Source organism: Plasmopara halstedii (assembly GCF_900000015.1).
Source record: "Plasmopara halstedii genome assembly, contig: Scaffold_350, whole genome shotgun sequence".
Taxonomy (NCBI): Eukaryota; Oomycota; class Peronosporomycetes; order Peronosporales; family Peronosporaceae; genus Plasmopara; species Plasmopara halstedii.
In genome coordinates, this window is record NW_020187271.1 from 794557 (window position 1) to 818044 (window position 23488).

Consider the following 23488-nt stretch of genomic DNA (forward strand, 5'->3'; position numbering starts at 1 on the left):
TAAGCCTTTCCTATGGCGTTTTTCTGAGCGCAATCATGTCGCGTCATCGTGTGCGCCATCACGTCGTCCTATGGTCCGGAGATTCGATCGCGCAACGTATGCTGTAAGCCGTTCTTTTAACAGATACGTCGTCTGGCCTTTCACTGTCCTTTTATCTGACAAAGTTGGTCACAATTAAAACACTTGACTCTCAGTTCGCCGATATGTGTAGATCGTCACCTTTTCAAACGTTGCCTCGTCCGATTTTTCATCTTTCAGCATTCCCATTTACGCAGAACGCTTTCTTCATAGCCTCCATTATGTGCAGCTTCTTTGAGTAGTTCGTTGGATAGCTTCTTTTCACTTCTATCAGTGCAAAATTCTTTGCATTATCCACAAACAATTAGTCATTTTCCGACGTAACTCAACTGAGAAATATCACCAGCTGGCACAACGCGTCAACTGGCTCTTTCATTGTTTGAAGACCAACTGCTTGCTGTCAAAAGAGTCGAAAACCTTGATCACGCTAGTACCACTATCCATGTTGAAGACGTGAAGATTTCGCTTCACCGTCACGGGATTGTGCAGTGTCACGCCATTGTAGAAATCTCGCAGCGTTCCCCATGACTCCGTGACACTCGTGGCCAACCATATCTTAGTCGGAAGTCAAATCTCAACGCCTTATGCAATGTTACCAAATACCTTGGGCTCGTTTACAAGCCATATCGTTTTAATATCGTCCTTGACGGCCATGACATGAACCAGAAGATCCTGATTGGCCAAAGTCATTCTCATGTTAGACTTCCAATCGCAACAGTGCCACTTTATGAGACGAATTCGGTATGCTTTTTCGCCGTCGTAACCATGGACATTGTAGTAAAAGATGCATTGGTTGCGGCTGACAATCTGTTGCTTTGATGGTAAAAAAAAGCAGTGGGCACTTTTTTATGTTGTCTTTTTCGTCCTAAAGTTGTCATATCTATTCAAAATTAATCTGATGGCAAAATATAGAATCTGGTCGGTAAACCATTATAATAGACGAGGGCTTAGGTATTGGCTAGGTACCTTGCGATGAAATCTAAACACTGAATCATTTGACTTGGTCTTCCTGAGGCATTTGAGCATTGAATTATAAATGTAGAGCCTGCACGCATTAAATACCTGGCTAACCTGAGTTTGGACTAAATGTAACTCTCACCCATGTATAATACAAATACACCTACACAGTATTGGTTTTCAACAGTACCGAACGGTGTCATCTTAAAAAACTCGTTTATGCTTCTTGATTCTTTTTATCAAGCGATGCTTTCCGGTTGTTATCTTAAACTAGTTGTGACCCTGTCTTTTAGCCTCACAAGAGTCAGCGAATCTCTTGAATGCAAAGGTTGAGTGCCATATATTCTGTATCCGCCGAGCCGAGAGCAGCAATTTGGTGATAATTTTACCTGAACACCACTGGCGCGCCTGAAGTCATGATCATAGCTCCAAAAACCGAACGTCTGTCATCGGTATTGCTGCCAAATCAGGATCTGAATATGCTTAACCGCCATGTGACCAATGCCTCGGCAGTGGGTATTGGATAGGCAATTACTCGTCTGCTTGCATATCATGTGAAAAGCAGCATTCTTGTGTTTTAGATGAGATCCTCGAGGAAACGTGACAGCTGTGTTTTTGTAGAAATAGATTGGTTTGTTCCAACTCCTGCACTGAACTATCGGTCCAGTACATGTACTTATGTGCAGCAATCATCCAATGAAGAATTAAACCAACTTCGGTCTAGAACATGTCCTGTTCTACAGCAGACATCCCAATAAGAATTGATTCGGCTTCGAGCGCATCCCCAAACGATTTTCTCACCTTGTAGTTGAATGCGTTGACATCAACTCTCAGTCCTGATGCGCATATGTTGTCAACACTCTTGGCACCTTGTCAAACGATTCACTTAATCTCGTCGTCGATGTAGCAACTCTCTTTGGTAACAAGTGTTTTGTCAGACTGTCGTGATCAGTCATCATATCAAGCACGAATTTCGTCATGCCCCGTTAGTTGACGTTGAATGCTTTTTTGAGCACATTCTTGATCTCATTGATTATCCTGTATCGTTTTGCTGCGACAATTATGTCATGCACATATAGTCGATCGTAGATTGCTTGACATAAATGTATTGGTCTCTTCGGTCTTTTAAGCCATTGTCACAACCCACAATGTATTGTCTTGTTCACTATATGCTTGTTTAAATCTATACACAGCCCATCTCTTATGACACCGATCCCTACGCATTGCCGACTCCCATCGGAACTTTCATATAAACGATAACTAACATTACATGATTGAGAAGCAGTGTCAACGTCCAACTGATTCAGTCAGCAGTTTCATTCTGCACACACTCCAAGTATCGTTAAGGTTGAATATATGTTGGTATTTGAGAAACAAGGCCTGAAGAAGCCAATATCATATTCTTGCTTGAAAGCCTTCGCGCAAGTGTGCCTTGAACCGCACAGGAAGGCAAATTTGGTCATACGTCGTGGCAAAGTTCAATCATGATTTAATTTTTCAATTATTCCTCCCTCTTGACTTGATATCCATATTAAGCTCTGACTCAAATTCATCATCTTCACGCCACTTCACTGCATCGTCGCTGCTATTGCTTGAGCATATATAGTCCGCAAGTTAGTATCATCCTCGCTTCATACCGTGTACACAAGAACAACATCAGTGATGAGTCCGACTTTATTAATCCTAGCATGTCTTGGTGTCAGTTGGTCACCGAATTTTGTTGTTGCCTCTTCAGCATCCAAGCTGCTTCTTAACATCAACATCGGCTGATGTCTCCGCCTAGTTTGCCTTATTTCAGGCTGAAGCACCAAAACAAATTATGTGTATGAATAATAAAGATACTGCAATAGCTTTGACCTGGTTTTGCAAAACGCTTGTAAAGTATCAATCGCTGACTTTTGGTGTACACTCAACATTGTATATGTTGTCGCCTGCAAATGTAATTGCTAAAAAATTTCATAGGTTCATTAAAATCTGGTCGTCAACCACTTCGTTTTGAACAGTGCTATCATTCCCGCCGTTTAAAAATTTGATAATCGCTTCTGGCTTTTAATGACACATAACGGATGCGAGAACTAAAAATTTATTCCGCGTTCCTCAAGCTTGCCAACTCACACCAAACTTCTGTCAATTTTTGTGCCGCTTCGAATTTGACAGGTTTGTTGGAGCAAAATTGTAAAATTGTTTTAGCCAATATGTGTGTAGCATAAAGTGGTAATTTGCTTTTCAAGTGATTGATAAAAACTATGATTCAATACCATCTTTTGATACAACACTGAGCGATCACATGTAGCGGGGTTGCACGATTGTCTGGTACACCATATACATTGCATAAGTTAGTAGACTGACAGCGCTTGTTTAAACTTTCCACAGCCAAATGTGATGTATACCTCTATAATCGGCATACTGTTTTAAGACATCTTGACTCCAACCAAAGCGTCGCCCACTAAATGCATGACGCTAAATATCATAGAAATGTAACTGACTTTTTGCTGCAAAATGTAGCCGAACTGAATCCATAGAGTCAAATTGCACCGACAGCCTCTGCCTCACCGACACTAGAATTCCTGTGTGACGATTACAATGGAAGACAAGGGTAACAAAATTTGGTCAATGGGGAACTTTCTGTAATGAAATTCGCTTTATGCAAATTTGAAAAGTGGGAAACATGCTTCAACATTGCTATATTCGTGATTTGTCTGGTCATCTGTCAGTAGTTGGTCAGCGGTGGACATGATCAATTTAGTATTAGCAATCTGAACATTGTTTAGTAAAGCTTGATATAAAATGTACGGATCTCGTTCCAGTACAATTACCATTGGCACGCCTTGCTGGCGTAGTACTTTGACAGGTGGCATTTTGCCTCGATCAAAATGTCGCTGGCTTCCGTAAGTTAGAATCTTACCCAGACGACCCACACAAACGTTACAACACCGCCATTATCAATTGCATCTTTAAAATGGCTAGGAGAATATCTCAATCTGATGGACAGCCAATTTTTTCCGGGAGACAGACCGTTGGTGACAACGCGCACGTCGAGGGTCTAACATGCTGACACATTTCACACTCGCCCGCGGAACTACTTTTCCACTCATATATGATGGGGTATCCGAACATAACGCTTGCCTAGCCATATGACATTTTTGCAAGCTGCCCTGAAATGTGCACCGTACAGCCTTTGGTAAATGATGTTCTAGTTGTAAGGTATCATTCTACGAATATTGTCAAGTGGGTCAGCAATATGATACAACCAGGCTTGTGTTTCATAACGATGCCAATGTGCATTGGAACGTTTTAGTCGAGTGTTATTGATAAATTAAGCATATTGCTTTTTCAAACAGTTCGCAACTTAATACAAGTTGTAATTAATGGGTACAATGTACATATTGCCTTTTCAATACGAGAGCTCATCCGTGTAATATTCGATAGCTCAACTTTAAAAGCGGCGAAAAAGCTCATCCAGCATCGACACGGCTTATGGTTTGCCTCGAATGTAAGCTCTGCCAGTTAATATCACAATTTTGCCGTTTCCTGTGTCATATGTACGCTGTGCGCAACATTTCATCATGTAAATAGATTATCAACAGTTGTGAGCCAAGTATGTTCATTTTAAACTTGAAAAGATCATACTTTTTGTAAGTGTCTCTTTGTCGTGCATCAGAAAACTGATTCTGTGGTTCTGAGCGAGCGAATCCTAAATACAAAGCCACACTATCTCCAATCGGCATCTGCTTGAGGTATAGCATAGTCTACGCTAAGAGCAGAACATTACAAGCAAAAGGCAGCAGCTGATATGATGTAAAAAAGTAAGCTTTGAAGGCCTCACCTTTTGACATCCCAGCAACATCCGACATTCTTTTCAGGAAGACTGGGGTTACACCTTCTGAAATGATTGATATTATACTTGTACAAGCAGTTGGTCAGACCAATCTCTTCCATAAGTCTCTTCAGCCCCAGGTTAAAATCACTACCCGACCCGCGATGCCCTGTGATGTTTGTTGTATAAGAAATAGTTCTAAGCAGAATCATTAATAAAATCCGAGCCAAACTGTTAGTACCTCCATATTATGTGGAACCCGCCGGCCAAGATTCACGATAAAGAAGTTCTGATCAAAAAATCAACGACCCCAAAGAAACAGCTTGTCTACATTCAAAGACTTTTAATTGAAGCGCGTTAACGTCTCGCAAATGTTTAATGCAATTATCCACACAGACCCCGTGCTTTGTACGGCTAATGTTGAATGTAATGTAAAAAAACGCTTGTGCGTGTCGCACTGTAATTGAAAACCTCCGTCTCCAGATAATCAAACGTTGGTGGTACTTTTGGCAGTCCCTGTAGTCAAGACGACCGCTCGTAAGAATTTTGCCCAGATAACTCACGACAGCGTGAGGTCGCACTAACCGCTTTTAATTTTCACTTGGTAGGTCAGAACTAGGGCGAAATACAACCAAACAGGGTGTTCCGCGGCCCATACATGATGTCATATCATCTTCTGCGCCAATATAGTGGCGGTGCTAAGCTCATTATTAGCATGCCCGATTAATCCTTTCGGCCGCAAAAAATCTGTACTGGTGAGAATATTGTTCTCTCACCAAGCGCTTTCTAAAAATCAAACGTAACTTAGTGTTTTGACTTCATACCGCTCCCTTCGTAAGGCAGTTTCAGTGTGCGCACCATTTGGCCATAGATGCTAAGTAAATTCAATAAGGTATTTTTCATCATGAGCTTACAGGCGTGGTAGACACTGTTTAATCACGCCATGACAATCTTCCGACAAAAGATAAAAAGGTTTGGTAATTCCTTCGCGAAAATAGAGTAGTCTCAATATTCGGATTCAGTTCTCAGATGTTGTCGTCAATCACGGACATCAAAGAAGTTCAGCGCTACGTCCATTGCCGACCTTATCGCCCGGAAGCTTGCAGCCCTTGGCAAAATTCTTTCGGATACAACGCTTGATAGTAAGAAGATGGAGCCGTGTTCAGTTTACTCATGAGTAAATAACCTTACTTGCCACTAACCTGTATATCTTAACTACTCCGCACGCGTCGCAGAAAGCGATTACGTTATCATCATGACATGGGTAGACCATCCTAATATATATAGGACTTGGTATTCTACATGTTTCTCACAGTCACCGGGATCATCGCCCGTGAAAAAGTCGCTCTAACACTCCACAATAGCTAAATAACAACTTATAGCTATGCCCGCACGTCTTATTAATGAAATGCTTCTTGTGACCGCGATATAATGAGGCTTTTTACTCCCGATTTTTGGTGAAGGCACGCAACAACATCGTTACTCCTAACTTAAGCGATATGCGTCTTGCACCAAAGCTACAGCAGCTTCATGTTTACACCAAAAGCGCCTCTGCTTTCTAAAAATTTAGTTATCAAGGAATTCTGAAGAAGTGCGTCGTTCTTAATGTTTCCAATATTTCGCTGGTCGGTGGCCAACTTCAATCAAATTACGTCAATGAAAAGATTTGCATCTTAAATCTAGAGTTTGAGCAGGATGACATCACAATCTTTCAAAGTCTCAAGTCTAGCATAAATGTCTGTCACTATAGCTGCCGTATCTGCCACAAGACGGTCGACATTGTATTTGTATCGGCGTCATAAAACTATTCTTGGACTCTATATCATTTTGGCGCGTATTGCACCGTGTTTCCAGATCTGTTAGGTCTTTCCTTGACATTTTAATGCCTGGGATCGTGAATCGACAGCCAATAACCTGATGCTACAGACCACGAAATTTTTAAAGAGAGTTGCAGTTTTGATGGCTGGTCTCCATTGACAATTTAACGATGGACGGACCAGTAAGGTTCATTGTGCCTTCTAAGATCCGACGAATTATAATTCGCCAAATGATTGTGCGTAGAGACTTGACCTTCAGATCAGCCGAGAGAGAATGGAGCACGTAATGTGTAAATGTAGCATATTCCTGCCGCAAAATATCCGTGCATACTACAGTGTCGTTCAGCAGCTAAATGTATATTTTATTTTCCTTAGCATGGCTGATGTTTATCACCTATGACGCGCACATGAATCCAACCACTCATACTGCGATTTTAAGTCACAGAGATGATGCGTTTGTACACTTCACCCAAAAACGAAACGTAAAATCTCTCAAGTCACAAAATCTTGAATGAAATATATATAATGAGGTTTAAGTATAGCTCAAATTTGCTGACTGTCCACATGTCCCACCCACCCTTAGTCATTAGCTCTTAGCAACTATTTTTGACATGTAAGAAATAAATTGTCATTTCAGCCAATGACATAAATTTCAGGGCAATGTGGCGTATAATGATTGTCACCTTAAATTTAGCTAATAAAAATAGCTTTCATGATTAATAATCTTATTAAAACAGAAATATTTCATTTTTAGATATGCTGAAAGTAAAATCGCTGCAGTACTCGCCGCTATGATCACAAGATTCTATCCGAAAGCTGGTTTGCAAATGGCGACACTGGGTGAGTCAATTCACATGCAACTAAATTACGCTGACAATTCGCCAGTCCAAATCCTCGGGCTGCGTTACGAGTGACTCAAAGCGCCACACCACTGACGATTTCTTTTCAATCGTTTGGTCTGTAGCTTCAGGAGTCACGACTTCCAAATGTTCAACTGCATCTAATTGTACATCCAATTGAAGTCGCTCAATCATCACCGCATGATCTTCAGATTTGATGTCTACTATTGGCTTTTCCACCACTTTGTCTTGACTTTTTAAACTTCCACTTTCTTCCTGTTTCTCTAATTGAGCCACGTGTGCTCGGTTGTATGCTTCAAGTGCCTGTTCCTGCTTTAATCGGGCTAATGATATTCTGACCCAATTGACATCATCGAGGTAAATACCATTAATATCCAGCTTGTTAAGTTTGAATCGGTGGCCTTTGTTGTTTGTCTGCTTTATGGCAAAAAGAAATGCATCGTAGCAATTCTCCGATAATCCCAATTTCAATTTTTCAGCTGCAGGAGATTCAGTAATGGTTCCCGTGGCAAAATTGACAAATTCGCTAGAGTACATGGTGTTGACAACCAAATCACAGGCAAATTGAGCCCCATTTAGAAACTCAACAGCATCAATTTCAGTATTTGTAGGCAACTGAAGCTTGGTAAAGAGCAAATAATTATGCAGCATCCAATTGGACGGCGCGAAGACTCTGTGCTCACGGTACCGTTCCATATGGGTACTCACTCTTTCCATCGCTCGATTAGCGAATTGTACGACACCATCACGTCCATCAAGAACCGATGGTTTTGACTTAACTGACGACGAGAAGCTCTACAAGAGGCAAAAACGAGGCTTTTAGACACACTACACGACGTTCTGACGAGGACATTTCGACTATAATTAAAAGACTTACCTGCAGAGAGGATGAAAGGCAGAGATGAAGGCGCGATGGCCTACGGACATGCACAGGGGCACGGAGGCGACAGATAAGTACGTGCATGTTAAAAACCACAAACTCAGTTTAATATTCAACAAACTGATTGGCTATTACTAAATATAAGGCATTTGACATGAGCATCTAAAAGAATGTAAACATCTGGCATTGTAGTGAAATTAAAAGGCACGATGAGGTTTTGTGCTGAGCAAGCTGAACAATCCAAGCCTCTTTCTTGTATACGAATTGCACAGATATCCAATATTCAGGTGAAGAGATGCCCTTGCCGTGAAATTATCGCTCGACGTTTGGCCCAAAACCTGCAGTAGCAATCCCATTAGCATTCCGTCAGTGAATTATGATGTTTGCAGCTTTGTTGCATACACTGCCGTAACCGGCGGATTACTATAACTAGCTCTATCTGATCGCATATCCAGAAACTTTCAGCCTTTATGTGCGTAGATTCATTTTAAATTCGCTAAGCATTCGGCTCGATAAGCCAAGATTACTTTGTGGGAAAAGCTCTCTGCTACATTAACAAGCGGCAATCTGCGTCAAAACCGATTGCATTTGCTGAGCGTTGCTTTCAACTTCATTTCGATATTTTGTGTGGTTGTATTGCCTTCTACTTTAACTTGCAAGGCATTATCACTGTAATTGAAATATAATTTTATTGTCGGAATCATTCTCATCACAAAAGTGAATTACGTTAGACTAGACGTCCTGGCCTAAGTTTTCCGTACCCATACTTGCTATGATGATTTGTAACATGAATGGGTACTAAACCCTTACACAATTGGAGCAACTCTATCATTTGCAACATTGTGAAAACTTGTAACAACTGGCAATATTGGTATTTATAATATCACGAAAATTCAGAGATAAATGTCGGAGGTACACAAGCAAAACAAACTATATGTTTTTTATGCTCTCAATTTCGCTCTTTGTAGAAGAGCGCAAATCCGTTCTCTGTTTGGTTGGGTACTCTGAGAGCTTCATTTACTCAAAGTGCACGGCAAACCTGTTGAAAATTTCATCATAACACATAATTTGGTACTATTGAGGTTGACTCAAGTCCAAAACGCAGTAGTGTAAACGTACGCCACAATAATTAATTATGTACGTTCTCTCCCACAAAATTTCCACAAACATTGGGCCACGACCATGTCATTTTAAGACATTTGGCACTGTTAAAAGCTAAGAAACAACTTACTGTTCCTACTTCCCAAGCAATGCTTATCTTACGAGCACGGCTTTCATACTGAGTCCTCAAACTTAAGTGTACACATGGCTCAACGAGTCTCACAGAATGACGCGGCCTTCGCGGCCGATGATCTTCAGACTATACCAGGTTTGCTCTGTTTGAACAGTTAAAGAGACTCTTCACGACTGAACCCAGCGCCTTTGTCTTCACTGTAGTCCATACATCAAATTTGCTTCCCATCTGAGAGAAGGCCACAGGGACTCTCTGATGTGAAAGAAACATTATTTGTCCACACATCTTTGGTCGTTATTGCTAAGGTTGGCATAGCACCGACCGATTTATTTAAGTCTATGCCTTCGCAACTCTTCACATTACCTTTGCACAGGTTGTATACCTCATATCCGCTTTCTTAGGCGAAGAACCCCACCTTAAAAAGCAACGTCCAACTTGTTTCTAACGCATAGGTTTTATCGGGCTTACCAACAACGGGCACACCAACTCTTCACGATCATTAGTATCGTAATTTTTTTTACCGAACTTTAGCAAAACCATATCCGCTTGTACACAGGGGTCATGAACGAGAGTAGAAGAAGTCACCGGGACATTGATGGGGAGTATTTTTTCAAACTTACGCGTCACCCCTTCTCACGAATATCGTCTTTGCCACGATCAATAACGGCCGGGGAAATTCGGTACCTTCACATTTTTGTTGGTAAAGCTGGCGAGAGTGTCGAAAAGTATAATACTCAATTTTGTACGAAAGGTAAACAAGGCACGTTACCTCACCGGTCTTACAGGTTTTCAAGCCAGCTTCAGTGAAGCAGACGTCAGAATAGATCGTCGTTTATACTTGTCTTTTGAAGCGCAATTTGGACGTAGAGTTGTGCAACAAACAGCTCAAGCGTAATTTTTGTCAACAGACCTATACATCTCCAAAGAACGAGTAGTACAGCTATTGGCGAAGTCTTGAGCTACAGCTGTCGTGTCCTGTGAAGCGCATTGCGGTGGGCGAGCTGCCTTCCTTCCTGAAAGATAAGTACTGCAAGGTGCCACGTTGTGAGCACCGACAGAACCGGATCCAATCTTGCCGAGGTGTGGTATTGGGTGTGATGATGCCTCGCCTTTAGGCCCTCCCATCAACTTCAGCAGATACTTAATACGTCCCTGGCAAGCTTACTGCCTTTTTATAAAAGTGGAACGCTTCCTTCTCGTCGAAACAACCGGCAAAGAATGGCGCTTCCCCGATTGGCTCTCGACTGCTCTTTCCGTTATTAGGACACACCCACCATCATATTCTAGTCAGTGCCGCTGTCCCAAAAAGTATAATGAGGTGACATCGCCTGGCCAAAAACTTGCACAACAAATCAGCAAATTATGCTGACACGGCATGACCCCTCACACACTAAAAAGGATATAGTGTGGCAGAAGAAACAGCTTTCGAGGCTGTAATAGAAGTTTTATGAGCACTCCAAGGTGACTCATTCGAGTCCGGGACGGCCGTTATGTAGTCTGTAAACTTTAGAAGTTGCTAAAGAAACGAATATTTTTACTTCAAGCGATTGTCAATGACTATGAACGCGTCATTGCTTTTAAGCAGGTGAGCCTGGAATGTAAGAGAACAACTATCCTGCCCACGATCATACATTGCAGCGCACTTCATTAATTCTGTCATGTCTCGATGGCAATATTTTTTATCGAGTATACCTTCGAGATAAATACCAGCTAAGACGTCAAATGGGAGATCTGCTGCGCTCTCATGTCACCCAGTCAAGCTGTTACATGCCACAATGTGAAGTCGCATCGATAAGATGATACGTACTGTGGACGGATCAGTTGCATCATTGTTAAAACTTTGATCACTAAAATAAAAATTAATGGATCTTTATCAAGATTAATCGCTATTCCTAATCCCAAAATAAGTGTGTAGCAGGCTTGCTGGTAGTAATTGTGTGTGATGATGACCCGCTCTTAAGGACAAAGTTTTGACAAAATTAAATTTGGGTGCTTAGTATGTCAGCCGCTGACCATCCAGACATACAGAACGCGTTATTCGTATGGTGAATCTAATCGTTCAAGGCTTTTGCTTAAGGAGAACGCAGTGTCGAAGCAAATTACTTCCAACCATCCAGCTTGTGCCAATTAAGGCAGTACACACAGCTACACACTCTACTTCATTTCTTAAGCGGCTAATTCAAACTTCGGGTCCTTTACCACACCGCGAAGTAGCTTTGATCACTTTAGCGGAGGGCTGTTGATACGATTCAGCTAACTGATTAGCTCAACGGCACTTCGCAGCAAGCTAAAGAATCAAACTTGATGAGATGGGCAGTCATATGAATCACAAAAAGCTGCGTGTGTAAACAGATTAAAATCCTTCGATTGAAAAAAACATTGCCTCACGAAGTGTGTTCACCAGCTTCTGGCATCTTCATTTCTCTTCTGCACATCTGGTTCCGACGCGCATTCATTGCTTGATGCGACATCGCCACACTCGGCAGGTTGTGGTCGTAGAGAAAATTAAATATATTCACAAAATGTTCTAGAGCATACTTGCGCCTCCTGTATCTTTCGTAGGCTTTTAATGTCGTATCACGACCTCGCTTTCGAGTAGTGATCTAACCACTTCGAGTAATCAGAGCGATTGTGTACACAGAGGTTGCATATGAGGAGGCTCAGTCACTGTTGGCAGCCTGTCTATACTCTCAAAGAGAGACGACGTGTCGTCACATTCAAAACAAACCACAAGAGTGGGTTTGTCCTCAGACAGCTCTGCTCGATAAGCAAGGGGCTCCACTTCATATCGAAAAAATTATGTCGGCAAGTTTACCAGGGCTGTAAGCAGTATCTGGTGAAGTGAGAGGTTATTTCACTCAAAGACCCCCAAAATTCTGATACTACTAATGTTGTCACTTACAATCCTGAGCATTCTCAGTGTTTACCTTCTAGGAGCTAATACAGAGTCTCGCAGCGCATACACGCTTTACTACCGTGTGAATTAGCCGTTGCTTTATGTTTGCGGCCTAACGAGAAGGTGTTATAGTAGGGCTACTTAAAGATGATAAGCTTCTACGTCGACGTCGTACATTGTTCTTTGCAGCTTCGAGTAATAAATGATGCTACACCAACGAATATTTATAACAACCCTTGTGCATTCGCCGTCGCTCTAATCTTAACGTAGGGTGGGTGACCACTTTTTTATCGTGCTTTGTCGGTGGTGAACGAATTTCTAGTGTCGGATCTCCTGGGATCTCTCAATTATGGCGACTCATCGACTCTTCCCTATTTTGTCGGAGAGCAACGGATACTGAGAAGGGTGAGATGTCGGATGCGCTCTCTGAGCTGTGCAATTAACTGTGTGGCTTTCGGCAATCCGGAAGTTCCAGAGCGGCGCCAACCCCCCGACACAGAGTGTAGAACAGCTTATGAATGATGGAGAAGCTATATCATCTACAACAGATATTATTTTAGATTGTGATATGACTTCAGAAAGCACTATATATGTTTACTGTTTCTTAAAGATGTAACTTATTCGCTTTTGCTACGACCGTGAAGTCCGACGATGGCGAGCGCAACATGATTATACAATCTGCAAACATTGCTTACGAAGGCAGGTCAACTGCGCCTATGAAGCATGTACTTATCAACGCCTGTTCTCCTTCCTGAATCTGGCGTCGGCATGTTGCTTTTGTACGTCTTGGCACTGAGCCATTGTATCGCGTATTTGATTTATGAAGCTCAATCTCACCAAGTTTGAAGTCTTTTGTCTAACTACGAAGTGTACTTAAGCTGATCACAGCGAGTCGAGATATGGCGAACTTAAGACTGAAGTTACTTCGTGATAGATTTAAGAAAAACCGGAGATGAAAGAATTATCCACATCATTAATTAGACCAGTAAAGCCTGCAAATGTAAATACTGCATCATTTTATAAACAAGACCAACAGCTCTAACAGTGCTTATGCTTCCTTGTAAAATTTTGTTTGTTCATATGTCACCAGAACCAAGGTATGCGGTGCCTCACTTAGTTGAAAACCAGGCGATCCACGGGAGCCAACTATGTATGGATCAATTTTCTTGAGGAGAGGTGTCACAGCCTAGGGTCGTTGGTTAAAAGTATTGTTATTAGAAGCCGTGAAAACCTCAAGGTTTCAGGCCTGTCATACAATTACACATAACACGCAAATGTTGGAAGCGGTAGAAAGTTCGCGGAGGCATTGGATATGCCCGATATGAATTATCTTGCGACAAGACATTAGTGAAAGTGTCAAAGATAAACCATTCCAGAAGAATTAGATATTTTGACGGCGTGGCAGTTGGTATTGTCGTTGTCCTGGATTTGAGATGCGACTTCTTTCAAAGCGAGGTAGAGTAAGCCCCCATAGACCACCTTGCACCTGCTCGAAAATCCACGCGAGGAATTTGTCGGATGACCTAACTTTAGAGCCCGCCACCTCGTAACCTCCTAACCGAAAGAGAATAAGGTACACAAGGCGCAGATGTACAATCACAAAGCTGCTTGGCAAAATTGAGATTAGCCCTTGGCATAGACGACGTCAGCCGCCTTTGACACGCTCTTAAATTTATCCATTTCTCGTACAATGACCGACTTGAGCAGCATAGAGGCTATACTCCGCATTAACTTGACATTCGACGCCTTCTCAAAAGTGTAGTGTGGACGCGAAGGGAATAAGGTCAATTTGCACTCAAAGGAATTGCATGAAGATGGGCACTGTTGCCGCTTTTCGAAGAGGGCATGCCACCACAAGGGCGATACAAAGCTGCAGGTGTTGTCCATTAGCCTCCCGTGACGTAAGAACCTGAGCCTCAACCAGTACCTTTAATGAAACAAAGCGGGTACCTGTGGGATATGTCGCCTCTATTTTTCTAGCTGGAATGCCTTTAAAGAGAGATACTACACATGAATGGCCCTCCTCGTGCGCGACCTTTGAGCTTGGAAATCGCAAGCAGACGCACGATTGTTTCATCTAGAGCATGATCAAGTTTCTAATTAAGTACACAATCTTGTCTAGAGGGAGGGTTTCTCGCCGTCTCGACATACAGGAGAAGCTTGAGTGCGATAAATGTTGCCCTGGCGTCCACCTGACGCGTCTGATTCACTCAGAAACGCTGAAGCACGTCTGGAAGAGCTAAAACACATTTGACTTGATATCTCAGCTGCTGAAAACGTGACGAACGTACTGTTGTCCTGGCGTCAAGCTTTCACCAGCGTGCGGTTGAAGCATTTCTGAAGGTATCTCACCGGCGCATTTATGGCTAGTAAACGTCTGTTTATCGTCTGAGAGCCGTGAGCCCCGGCGCGTGATCCCTTCGGGATCACCGATAGGCCTAAGCTCATCAAGCATGTCTGGAACTGGTTATCGACAAAATCATGTCTCGTCCTTACAGAAGATACCTTCAAGCACGACTCATCTATATATTGATGCCAGGTACTACTACAAGCAACGAAGTTGCTGTACACTTTGCTCAAAAGAGAGTCCGCGTTGTTAGTGCTTATAGGTCCAAATTGTCCACCAGGAGCGGAACAGAGATAACCTCTTAAGTAACTCAGCGCTTGGCCTGATCCTTTTTTTCAAGATTATTTTTGGATTGTAGTAAACTAAACTTATACATATATGCATGTTGCACAATCTTCATGGTGAAGCGATATGACTAGCCTAATGTGAGACTGACAGCCCACGTGTCCCCCGGACATCTCCTTTTTAAAGTCCCATCCTTCTCATTGCTACATAGATTGCGTTGCAAAAAATCTTGTGTGGACTGTATTTTAATTAATTCTGATGTATTAGATTCTAACAAGATTATATAATGAAAAAGAAAAATTATTACATCTGCAAGTTTCAAACATCTACGATGAAAGGCATCACGACCACTGTCTTGGGTTCGCTTACAATCGCGTTGGTCGCTGCAATTTATGGCGGAAACATTGTTCGTCAAGGCACAGAGACTTACATGGTTAGCTTACGCTTCACAGTCGATGGCGACACCATCTGTGGTGGCACGTTGATCACCCCATACCATGTGCTTACGTCTGCTGTATGCATTGGGCAAAAACCCTTATTTGTGGTAGTAGGTACTCACCACTTTACCGACATGATTGATGGTGAGCACATTGCAATTGCATCCTACCACAGCCATCCAAAATTTGAATATCCTCGTCTTGAGCACAATCTGGCAATCGTAAGATTAACAAGACCGAGCAAATTCTCTCCGATTCAGTTACCGAAACTCAGGGATTCTGACCGGACAGTCGGAGCAGGTATGTTGACGATTTCAATGGGGTGGGGTACAACTGATCAACAGAATCGTTTCGGGCACTCGGACGTGCTGCGAAGCGTCGAGCTTGAATTGTGGAAAACTAAAGACTGCAAGAATGCGACTTCGCTTTCTTTCATTGATTATAGATTCTTGTGCGCTGGTGGTGAAGAAGGAAAGGGCGTTGCTTTTGGTGATCAAGGTGGACCTTTGATCATTAAAGACAACAAGTCGGGAGTGGGGAGAGTATTAATTGGGGTACTTAGTCAGCCTGTTGGTACTGGAGAAAAGCACATACCGTCTGTGTACACACGCATTTCGACAGAACTCAGGTGGATTCTCTTTGTTTTAGTAGAAGAGATGAGAGATCATAGACTAGCGCAGTCGAAGTCTCGAGGAAGCAATTAGACTTCGCATCTTTGCGTATGCAAGCTTAAAGTTTGTGAAATAGTTCATTAATCTTTGTTTCCATCTCTATATCGACTCACTGTAACGTCTGTCCTTGATCGTGATCAGGTTGTAAGAAATACATAAGTAGTTTTATTGTCAATGATCGAATCAATCGTTGTAGCAATTAATTATATCGATGGTTAGCTACCGGTGATAACACCAACAAGAAAAGACAAATGACCGTTAATTTTTTCTTGCTTTTCATGTCCAAAGCGTCTCTTACACTACACACAGTTCTCGCGCTATAAGCGATTTGTAGACAACCTCGTAGGTCATCAGAGATTTTTCGGTATAGATTACCTGTTTCACTTTTTTAGTCACGCTAACTACATGTAGCATAAGGTCTACGTTTCACCTGACACACACAGCGCTGTAGTATGAGCAATGTGCTGCTTAAAAAATATATGATCCTATCGAGTGAGTACCCCATATTCAATCTATTGTGGCTAAACTTCTTCTTGAAGTAAAGTTTTGGTTCGAGGATATTGTGATCATCAAGCACTGGCATCATAGCATTTCATCAAGGATGACGTTTTCTTGTTTCTCTGTAATTTTCAGAAACGTCGTCGTTTACAACAAACACAAAGAGTAACAAGGACAACATCGAAACAGAATATTCTTTTACAAAACGTATTTGAGAAACTACTTGGTGACAGCTTGAATCCAAGGCAGCACTGAAGACACACGCGAAAAGATAGCAGGGGAACCCTTGATACCGCAACCGTTACCACCGCTAATGAGTCCGATAACTACATCGTCGCTATCGCCATTCGAATTTTCTTTGATGAGCGGACCACCATTATCACCTTTACATGGTGACTTGTTTTTTTCTCCACCAGCGCAAACTTGCGACATATCGATCGCGGTCGAATCAAGTGCTTTACGGCAAGCATCATTTGTAACTACTTGTAAACTCACGCGCAAAAGCTCTTCGGAACCAAATGCATCGATTGAAGCATTGATAGCTCCCCATCCCATAGCAGAAGCCCACATGCCAGACCGAATGTCACTGCCATCAGAAGCCGGAAGCTTTACTGGTTTGTATTTGGCAGGCTTTACCAGCTTTAATACAGCAAAGTCATTTCTGAGTGTTGTTGGATCAAATTTTGGATGCTTTACCACGGAAACAACTTTTAACTCATCGCCATCTTCGCCACCGTTAATGTAATGTGCACCAACCGAAACAAAGTTTGGCTTAGCAAAGGAAATGGAAACGCATGCCGCAGTCGTGAGCACGTGGGTCGGCGTGATTAATACTCCACCACAGAAATTATAGTCATCACTTGAAGTTGGGTCGATAGTGATACGAATACCAGTCATATACGTCTTTGAGCCTTGCGGGACGATTTGGCCACCAAGAATAGCAGTGACAGGTGCAAGTCTAAGCAAAACTTGGATCAAAAAGGTGATTTTCATCGTTGTTGTGAAGGTGGTAGATTTTAAAATGAGTACAATAAGATTTCATGTGGCATACCAGGTATTTCTCAATCGCATTGAGCTATAGAGTCTAGTCAGATGGTTCGTTTACCCGTGATGTAATTCAGCAAATTGCAAAACTTATACCGCAGGAAACGTGCCATCTTTACGATATATTGGAGATCCATTATAGAAATTGAATTATGATGGAATAGGAAACTTAAGATGCTTCATTTTCATACTCATCCTCATGACTTACATGCGAAATTCAAGCTTTTTTTAGCAGTTGTAATGCCGTATGTAACATTCTTAAGAACGAGCATTATGTGTCGTCATCGAGCGGACATGTTAACGTTTTTATAACGAAATATCAAAGCTACAAAAACAAAGACAGAAGTTCAGCATGAATCGTGTGGTGATTGCTTCCAAACTTGTGCATGTTGCGTTAGGAAAGTCACTTTTACATTGTAAAAGCTTCAAATTTTTTATTATCGGTGAAGCAAGACTTTGATCTTAACGATTGTAACACTTGCCTTGCCCTTGATAGATCAGTGACGAATTTGTCGGTGGTGCTAAAGCTGCAAATGCTTCACATTACGAAATTAATTATATGCAAAGGTGTTCATCAGAGGACTGATGACTCGTGTGTAAGTGTCAATATAGTCCGACAACAACAGATGATGATACGACTACAAGAATGATATCAGCACGCTACAACGAGTGATCATGCACGGATATCGAGCTGTGAGAGTTTTTGCTAGATCGGCAGGACTAAAAGTAGCACAAAAGACAATAAGTGGGTATGATAAACTCAACTTACCCATCGGTGTTCTATATTAACGAGGAAGACTCTAGTTGTTGAATACATTCTACTTTCTCTCTTCATGACTTGACTGAATTTGTACTGAGCAGCTAACATTTGCCATGCGTTAGCACACAAATTATATCACCACGTTACTTGGCTTTTTCCCCATTCATTTCTTGATAGCACATCCATATATAACTTCTAAGAGTTCCGAGCTTTTTCGATTGTCGTATATGACCATTGCTGTCCCGTCCAATGATGAAGATTTGGCTATGAAATCAACCATCCATTTCTCTACGCGACTGCTTTACGCTAATCAAACACTCAAAGAGAAAAGTTTGCTTACATCGTCAAAATCTCGACGCCATCCTCGGTGATGAGCAAAGTATGCTCAGCCTGCGCTGATCGTCCACCGTCTACGGTTGCCACGGTCCATCCGTCGTCCCAGTGCTCAATCTAGCCAAGAAACGATAAGCAAACAAGCTAAATTGAGCAAATTACGATGCAAATTTACCTGTGGATCGCCTTCCGTTAGTGCCGGCTCGACCGTAAAGGCCATACCAGGCAGCATCTTAGCTGGCTCGTCATTTCGGTGATGCAGAATATAAGGTAAGCAGTGAAATTCCTGACCAATACCGTGACCTGTGTACTCTTGTACAACACCAAGTCCTTCTTGTTCTGCTAGGTTTTGTATAAAGTTTCCAATCATAGCAAAGCGGTTCAGCGGTTTACAACACTTATCTATGGATCCCACCAAAGCTTGATTGGTCACGTGTATTAAATGTTTTCCGGCTTCGTCTACATTCCCCACTGTAAACGTTTGCGACGTGTCACCATGAAATCCATTCAAGTAGACAGAAATGTCAATATTTACAATATCTCCATCCTCTAGCAATCTGCTGTCTGGAATACCGTGCACAACAATATCATTTACAGATGAACATAGCGACTTTGGGAATCCTCCGTAATTGAGAGGAGAGGGATAAGCACCACGCCGTACAATCTCTTCATGCACAAGGCGATCAATATCTTCAGTTGTTATTCCAGGTTCGCAAAGTGGTCGTGCAAACTCCCGTATGTCTTTCGCCAACGCACACGTCGCACGCAATTGCTGTTGCTGGTCATAATCTAGAATAGGAATAAATGGCTTGACATTCGACATGTTACCACTCGCTGCATAGTGAGGATGTAAGATATAATTCGGTACTGAGCGTTGCGGTGTCTGATCGCCAGCGACAACGCGTGAGCGGCTGGTGAAGCGACTGAAGTAGCGACGCATGGAAATTATAACAATTTGATTTAAAAACTGATAAGACTGTAATATTGAATTTATTCCTCGTAAGTTGCTATAATATCTGTAGATGGAAACTTTTTCTAGGCTGGTAACGCATCGTAGTTTACACATGAACCAGTCGGTATCTTCGCGGATAGCTAAGATCTAATGTCTTGGCATAGCATCGATCTCTATATATATTGGTCGAATGTCTAACTTGTAACAAATTTGAGACAAAAGCTTATTAAGACAAATAAGCTTTGCATCGTTCCTATCTTATAAGATGATAAGCAATTTCAGTGTACAGTAACTGCATTTGTTCGGAGTATTCGCTTAATCAGACAGAAATGCAAGCTAAGAATTTTAGAATCTGGTCTTTTGCATCCTCAAAAGACCACCAATTGAGTCGAATTGTGCTGCTGCATCATCTTCTATCGTGTCATATTTTGGATTTTTCTTTCATGTATGCACCTGGTGGCTGATGTCGCGACTTAAGCTGATGTATGTGTAATATCTTCATCGAAACATATTAGAAAACAATCTGCAGCACTGAAACTCATCCTATTGAAGCGCCGGTCATGCTTGATACATCTCTTACGCCTTTTCACTCTGCGCTCCGAATCAAAGATCAGTAAAACATAGAATGTGAGTACAATCCCAACGAATCGTTTTCACATTCAAAAATACTTTACAAACCACCACCACGTATGTCACGAAGTCTAGTTATCATCGGCACATAATTTTTGAAAGGATCGAATCCATGTTGTCTCTCTTCAAAATTACCTTAAGTAAAAGAGCGGCAAAAGTTGTGGATTCAATTCCACTTTTGTTAAGAAATTACTTTTAGCACCAGCATAACCACTTTAACACATATCGTGCTCTGGAAAGCAGTTTGCTGTAAATATCAGCACGCTTAGAAATTATATCTTCCGGACATTTGACATCAGAATCGGGAGGCTCGAGAGCGTATTTCTTTTATCGGATTGCAAACGCTTGGCTCCTTAGATAACTCTCCAATTACTTCATTAGTTAGTATACCGTCGTTTGTACCGCGTCTGAGATATTAAGGAAAATTGTTCCTTTTGGTTTAACTGTAGCAATCCTCTCGCAATTTACATTCGATTCAGCGCACGACTAGAAATCACTTTCCTGCTTATAATATTGTCTTTGGTCATTATTGAGGCCTCTGGTCAGACTGTTTCCCGAAGATACCACATCGGAGATCAATGGTGTCGGCAAAATTGCTTATTCTCCATTTTTGCCTGGCCGGGTTGTCATTATCTGTCAGTATTAATAATAAACTTCCGACAGCAGAGTTATCATCGTGTCGGGAAACTGTCGAGATTTTTACCAGTAGAAAAATCGCAGACATCGCATCGTTGTCGTGGGTTGGATCCTGCGGCATCTTCTTTGTCGCTACTGCAGACTTGAATCGGAATATCAACGATCTCTTAAAAAAGCTTTATGGTTTCATGCCCCCATCTGCGTGTGTTCTGTTGTGTCTCCTGCTCCATGTTGACCCGCCCCACAATGTGCCCCTTGTATTGTACTTCATTATTGTGAGACCTTCTCGTTCAATGGTGATAGTGTACTATTGTACAAATTTCACATTCCACCTTTGTGTTATATCGCAAAACGTAGCGGTGAAAAGTTCAGGTATATACACATGGGCTGTCTAAGAAATACAGATAATTTATTATTACATCCCGAGAAAAATATATAGTATTCGATTCAAGAAATTTATTGTTGATACATGTCACTCATAACTAGCAGACGAAACTCTTGCAGTTTTGCTTATAAGTGGGCATTCAAATACAATCTCTGTGCAATGAATTTCCGGACGATTTGGGTCAAAGGTTATCTATACCCTCTGCAAAGATATAACACGAGTTTCCTACCGTCTGTCCTCGAGTCAACCAGAGATACTTTATGATCTTATCGATTCATATGGTCTTATAGCCCAAGGACCGGAAATAATATTAGAACGCCTAGCGGCGTCCACTAGCTACAAGAACGCGATCACCAGACACCTCCAGGAAGGCTTTAACCAGTCGTCGGTGAGAGTGCAACCGGATCCTACTGTGATGCCGCTGGCTCCACATACCCCTTTCTTTCCTGTTAAAGAGGTAGTAGGATCGATATCCCGGGTAGGGCTGTCCGACGAATCGCTCGCAGGGTAACACGGAGTCCCAGAAATGACATTGTACCCCGTGGAGGTTGAGGCCAATGGGACCAAACCCTGGATAAAGAACTTCTTCAAGGCGAGGTGGGCTAACAGCTCCGGCTGTAAGCCACAAACATCAACATACAAACTTTGCGGAGACTTGGGTATTTCTGAATTCTATGAGAACATTTTGCAACCACGACTAACTGTCAAAAACTGCAAGAAGTATGCGAAGTCATCGAGGCCGCCAAATACGTATATAGTATCTGTGCATCTTTGATAAGAACATTAGTGACCGTATCCGAGATTTTCAAGGAAAGTTTGAGCACTTTTTGTTTAACGCAGTCCCGTCTTGGGCTCGAATTCGGTATGGCTCAAGCCTTGAATCACGGATCGACGAGAGTACAAAACTTGAGGCCGCGCATTGACTTTTTCGAGATTCATAAAGGTAACTTTACCAGACATTAGATTCACTTCTCGATAGGCCACGATGCAATGGTATGATTGACTCAGCACTACCATGCCCCGGGCCACCATGCAGAGCAGTAAAGCTCAAAATGGCGACTTTTATATTTCACTCTCGGTGGAAAAGCGAGTGATGTGGCCCAACGGGTTTCAAGTCTTCCCTCACGAATTCCGATAGAAGCGTTTATAGACCTAGAGAGGCTATGTTGCCGATAACTCTAATACACGTTCTCGTGCCTTTTGAACTAAAGGTGTATTAGTAAATATTTTCATATTGTGCATTAAAGGCATTGCATATGTCAAGAATTGCTAGACAATAAATTCTCAAAAATGGTACAGCTGGTGCTGGAGGAAGACTAAGCTCGTCATATGTTACGGTTGAGCTCGGTTTTGAAATCAACAGCGAAGGATTGCAAATTTGGTTAATCTGTTGCTAAAAGAGTATCACGACGTATTATCATGCGTGTTGCATCTGGATCGGGCGGTTAGTCATAAGACTGACTTAATTTTGGAAACAAAATATTGCACCACATGGCAATCGATGCTGAAAAGCTATAATGGTGTAATATTCGTCAACGGGTTCTTCATCTTGCAAAGCATCAAGTGATTTTGGTGAGGTAGACTAGATCTCTCTACTTGGAAAGGTTAACAGTAATTGACAAATTGTGCATGCTAATGGTAAGTGCCATGTAGATACTATTTCGGTACAATCGGCGTTCCACTGAGATGATGTACCGCAAATCATAATGGTCGCCTTCGCTTTAATCAGTGCCCTTGACCATACATGAATTAAATCATTATCCTTCTTACCGCGGTCAGCGCCCCGACTTAGATATCCTGGGAGTGGCTAATTTTGCTAAGATAATGGTTAAGCGCACCAGTGACGTTCGACCACCTGGTGATGCTGTTGTTCAAACCATGGCTATGAGCCATCGTCGTGGCTATGCTTGTGACGGGTCACACGGCACCTTACACAGAGGAAGCTTGACTTCCAAGAGTATACAAACTCTA

At 42.1% G+C, this 23488-nt stretch overlaps 4 protein-coding genes across 4 annotated transcripts; 1 reads left to right on the forward strand and 3 right to left on the reverse strand.

The window, feature by feature from the left end:
• Positions 1 to 7529: 7529 nt before the first annotated feature.
• Positions 7530 to 8493, reverse strand: PHALS_09213 (uncharacterized protein; the record flags this gene model as incomplete). Its single annotated transcript, XM_024724674.1, has 2 exons — positions 7530 to 8324; positions 8407 to 8493. The coding sequence occupies 2 exons, from the start codon at positions 8491 to 8493 to the stop codon at positions 7530 to 7532; spliced, it is 882 nt and encodes a 293-aa protein (XP_024575527.1).
• Positions 8494 to 15502: 7009 nt separating this feature from the next.
• On the forward strand, positions 15503 to 16312 carry PHALS_09214 (Trypsin; the record flags this gene model as incomplete). Its single annotated transcript, XM_024724675.1, has 1 exon — positions 15503 to 16312. The coding sequence occupies one exon, from the start codon at positions 15503 to 15505 to the stop codon at positions 16310 to 16312; it is 810 nt and encodes a 269-aa protein (XP_024575528.1).
• Positions 16313 to 16996: 684 nt separating this feature from the next.
• Positions 16997 to 17770, reverse strand: PHALS_09215 (glucanase inhibitor protein 3; the record flags this gene model as incomplete). The annotated part of the gene is made up of 1 exon (XM_024724676.1): positions 16997 to 17770. One exon carries the CDS (start codon positions 17768 to 17770, stop codon positions 16997 to 16999), a length of 774 nt encoding a protein of 257 aa, XP_024575529.1.
• Positions 17771 to 18917: 1147 nt separating this feature from the next.
• PHALS_09216 (methionine type i) lies at positions 18918 to 19854 on the reverse strand (the record flags this gene model as incomplete). Its single annotated transcript, XM_024724677.1, has 2 exons — positions 18918 to 19031; positions 19090 to 19854. 2 exons carry the CDS (start codon positions 19852 to 19854, stop codon positions 18918 to 18920), a joined length of 879 nt encoding a protein of 292 aa, XP_024575530.1.
• Between the last annotated feature and the right edge of the window lie 3634 nt (positions 19855 to 23488).